This window comes from Hibiscus syriacus, unplaced genomic scaffold, assembly GCF_006381635.1.
Source record: "Hibiscus syriacus cultivar Baekdansim isolate YM2019G1 unplaced genomic scaffold, ASM638163v2 tig00109948_pilon, whole genome shotgun sequence".
Taxonomy (NCBI): Eukaryota; Viridiplantae; Streptophyta; class Magnoliopsida; order Malvales; family Malvaceae; genus Hibiscus; species Hibiscus syriacus.
In genome coordinates, this window is record NW_024062536.1 from 197,581 (window position 1) to 202,169 (window position 4,589).

Below are 4,589 nucleotides of genomic sequence, written 5' to 3' on the forward strand. Positions count from 1 at the left end.
CGCTATTATAAAATCATATTCTAATGATGTCTACTGGCTCTATTCGTTGCTTACAAACACTAGGTCGATGACATATAGTTTCAGACATTAATTGGACGACATAATGTAAACAGAGACTCGGTTCATAAAATACAACTCAAACGGTTTTAGGATCAAATTTTTATTATATCTCAATCAGCATGTTAACATTCAAATCATAAGGTCATCGATTTTTTAACAGAAAATGATGAGTTTGGAACATATTAATAGTCAAATGATCATTTTATAATTTTTAATTGTCGAATGACTCAATAAAATAATATAATATAATCGAAAGACTATTTTATAATTTTTAATAATTAGTAACTCAATAAAGCATAACTCTATAGTAAGGGTACTATTTATCTGCTTAACCCTTAATATTGAAATCCTTTAATGAAAATGGAGTCCTCATTCACTAGACATCAGCGACCGCCACCGAGCGACTTTTTTGGTGCCGTCCTAAAGCGAAAAATCCCAGAAACGCAAACAGACGACCAAAGACATGAAAAGAATAACCAAATCACTTGTTGCCCTCACCAATCTTTCTTCAACCAAACCATTAAACCCCATCAAGCCTTTACCATTAATCAGGCCTCTATCTTCCTCCAATACTAATTCTACCATAAAAACAGGAAAATTAGAACCTTCTTCTTTACCAAAATCCCATAGAGAGTCCCTCATTCTTGAGAAGTTCCGAGAAAGAAAGCTCAAAGGTTCCTTGAAAAGCTGCTCGGAGTCCAAAACTAAACAACAAAGGGAAGATGGGGTTGGTTTTGAGAATGAGAAGAACAAAAGTGGTGCTACGAAATTCGTTTCTAGTTTCCAAGAACTGGGTTTGAAAGCTGAGATCATCGGAGCTTTGAGTGAGATGGGAATATGGTTTCATTCTGAAATTCAGTGTGTTGGGATCCCAGCTTTGTTGGATGGGAAAAGCGTGGTCTTGAGTTCTGAGACTGGGTCTGGAAGGACTCTGGCTTTCTTGTTGCCTCTCATTCAGGTAAACCTTTTCTTTTCCTTCCCATAGTGTCCTTTAACCAGGGATTTCAATTGTGGTTGCCGAATCCATCAAGCGACCTCGGGAACTAAAAGGAGTGTTGTTTTCCTTATAGCATTGAGTTTGAAAAGTTACGTCTTGTGAGCGTTGTTAATGACTAAGAGTGATTATGAGCAAATATTACCGTATAATCACTCCAGAGATTATTCAAAAAATAATAATTATGATTGTTGTCACGTTTTCAGATATGTTGCGTTTATCATGATGATTGCGGAAATAAAAAATACTCTAGTGTTCATTGCGGACATTGGGATTGTATAGTAATGATCTTAGACGACGCCGTTATCGTTACATAATGTCAGCTGTTATGGTTGCATAGCGATTGATGTTTCAATAGCGGATTCTTATTTTAATCCCTGCCTTCAACCCTATGTATATGTGATCTCTTTTCTTGTGTTTTTTTAGTAAGCTTGACATTGAGAATTTGCTAACATGGTAACCTTACACTTGTAAGTGAAATCCTTAATTTAATGCTTATTTTCCCCTTTGAAAGTTGTAACTAAAGGTAACTAGGTAAGCATATGGAAGCTAAAATTATATCTAGTGCTTCGAGATTGAAGTTAAACCAAGTGGTTGTGCAAGATTTTGTAGCTCCGTTGTCTTCAAGATTCTTTGTTTTTAATTGATTTAAGTTTGTCTCTAACTTTTCTTCATGTTGAAGATTATGATATTGGTACTCTATGATCAGAAATTATCGAGTAAAATAACAACTCACAAACTTTAGAATTTATTTATTTAGAATTGTGTTCAAGTAAACCCAAATTTATATATAGAAGTTCCTAAAAGAAAAACGTTTTGCAGTTTAATAAATTGTATTTCTTTCTTAGTAAACGAATTGGAGAAGTCTACCCCTGTTGGATTATGTTTTACACCGTATTGGCATATATTCTACAGTCAACACGGATATGAATCATTGATTTCCTTTTTTTGGGATTCATGAAATGAGCTTGGTTGTGTGGCAATATTTTCGTATGCAGATAAATCCCTCCATAAATTTCGTATGCCAATATTATTTAATATTTCTTTGATCTGCATAATAATATGTTTCTAGTTTTGTCGCGATAATAACAGCCAAATGCTTAGTATAGTAAACTTTTTCAAGATTTAAGGTTATCACTAACTTTTGTTCATGCTGAAGATTGTTATATTGGTACTCCGTTATCAGAAATTACTATAGTCCCCTGTGATTTTCGAATTGGTTAACATTACTGAGTAAACAAAGTTTAGAATTATGTGTTTAAGTAAACCCAAGATTTATATATAGAAGTTCGAGAAAAACGTTTTACAATAAAGGTTAAGCAATACACTGACATTGAGTTGTACAGCTTCTTAGACAGGATGAAGCATTGCTAAGTGTGAAGCCAAATCATCCTCGAGCTATTGTTTTGTGCTCCTCGGAGGAACTATGCGACCAGGTTCTTCGTTACCCCCTCTGTACTTTATTTTTATGTATGATAACTATTTGGATTTATTTCGTCTTTCTCTTTAGTTCCAAGAGGTTCTTTTTAGAAACAAATAAATAAAAGAGATGCCACTTTGTTGATGTATCTTATCTATTTCTCCAGGGAAATGGATATCGAAAGAAAAGTTTATAAGTCCATTCCTTTTTCTATCTACTTGTACCAATCTGCTCACTTGGCATCAAAATTCGGTTTATTTAAGAGAATGTCCGAGTTAGATTTACATTTCATGCAAATCCCATATTTCTCATCAGTGCAAGTTTATAATTAAATCAAGATGTTCATGCAGAGTTTTCAAACAGCCAGATTCATCAGCCGTTATGCTAAGTTGAATTCTGCTTCAAAACGTGGTTACGGCAAGTCAAGAGACACTGAAAATTTGGCACACGACTCGATCGGTACGCTTGTTGCCACTCCTAGTGAAACTAGTCAGTACATTGAGGAGGGAAGTGTTGTTCTAGAGGACGTCAAATTCTTGGTATGTATTAGAATGCTTGTTAATGATTTTCAATATCTTGCATATTTAGTGATAGCTAAAAGTCTCTAAACAGGTATTGGATGAAATGGACGTTATGTTTGATCATGGCTTTGGATCCGAAATTCACAAGATCCTCGGCCAGTTAAAGAAGTGTCGATCGAAATCCAAAGACGTTGGACTTCAAACTGTTTTAGTTACTTCAGCAATAACAAATGTAGGACAATAATCTGCTTGATGTACCGGCTTTAGACCATGCATTAAAGTTCCGAATCATCGGTACAATGAGCTGCACTACTCTTCTGAATTTTTATATATTGTTCATATTATTTTCCCAAAACATCAGATGATGGGAAAAGAGCTATCTCGTGTATTGGATCATATGGAACAAAATAGTGCTGGAAAAGTGGCTGCAATGTCGCTGGAGATGGATCAACAAGAGGCATATGAACTCACCGAGTCTTTAGATGCTTCGAAGATAAAAATTGCTGAAGCAATGAATTCTTGTATTTCATCTTGATTATTAGATATTTAATTGATCTTTGAAGATTTGCTATAGTTCTTCAATCTTACCCTTTTTTTGTGTATTTGAAATTTTTTATCCTTCTATAGGGTAAATAGTTGACCAACTTGATTGTATTGCCGCCATATTTAATTCTTATGAGCATCCAGTCTCTGATCCATTGTTACCTAATTTGTTCCCCATCCCACGAATCTTGTTTGTATTTGTTTTTCCAATTCACGGTTCGCCCGCATACTGGAACGATGAAATTAGCATACCAAAAACTCATCACAATAAAAACAAAGGAAACATAAAACCATCACAGCAAACCAAAGAAAACAGAAACCCGTCACAATAAAAACGAAGGGAACAAATCTCATCATATCCAAAGCAAAGATTGGGGTAAGAGTTCAGTAGGAGAATGGGTGGAAGGAGCGGTAACGAAGACAATGTAAGGGCCAACCTTGATAGTTGTCGGTAGTGGAGTGGACAAATCTCTTTTTATTATTGTGATTTTACTATTTAACAAAATAGTCCTTCAATTTTTTTTAGATGAACATGTGCATTCAATTCAAAACTCAACTCAACAATACAAAGGTCCCCAGCCAAGACAAAACCCCAAGAGACCACACTAGTAACTTCCCCTAGAGCAAAACACGAACTAACAAACCCCAGCCCTGTACACTCATCACCAACAAAGAATAAACAGAAAAACATATTATGTACCAGAACTATTCATGCCCCAAGTTTCACAAAGCAGATTGCCCCCAGGTCCTCTATTCCTCAATTTCGTACCAAAAAACTTCATTCTCACCAACTCTTGAATTTGCAGGCTAATAGCCTCACTTATCGCAGCCCTTCCTTGAAAAACTTGCTGATTGCGCTCCTTCCAAACTCAAGCCAACAAACAATTCCATGCCAGCCTTAACAAAGCTGAAAGCAGTGTTCGTCCCTTCAAACCACAAGCCCAATGGTGTTCGTACCCCCAATCCGAAACCCCCTGCGCAACTGGCAAAGCTAAAGAATATTCCCCCACACAGCCTTAGAAAATTCATACCCAAAAAAACAAACAATCCC

At 35.8% G+C, this 4,589-nt stretch overlaps 1 protein-coding gene across 1 annotated transcript; it reads left to right on the forward strand.

Moving 5' to 3' along the window:
* The first annotated feature begins 460 nt into the window (after nucleotides 1-460).
* Nucleotides 461-3,585, forward strand: LOC120210980 (DEAD-box ATP-dependent RNA helicase 39-like). Its single transcript, XM_039209616.1, has 5 exons — nucleotides 461-1,018; nucleotides 2,401-2,490; nucleotides 2,825-3,013; nucleotides 3,087-3,227; nucleotides 3,357-3,585. Exons 1-5 carry the CDS (start codon nucleotides 524-526, stop codon nucleotides 3,528-3,530), a joined length of 1,089 nt encoding a protein of 362 aa, XP_039065547.1. The 5' UTR covers nucleotides 461-523; the 3' UTR covers nucleotides 3,531-3,585.
* The last annotated feature ends 1,004 nt before the right edge of the window (nucleotides 3,586-4,589 follow it).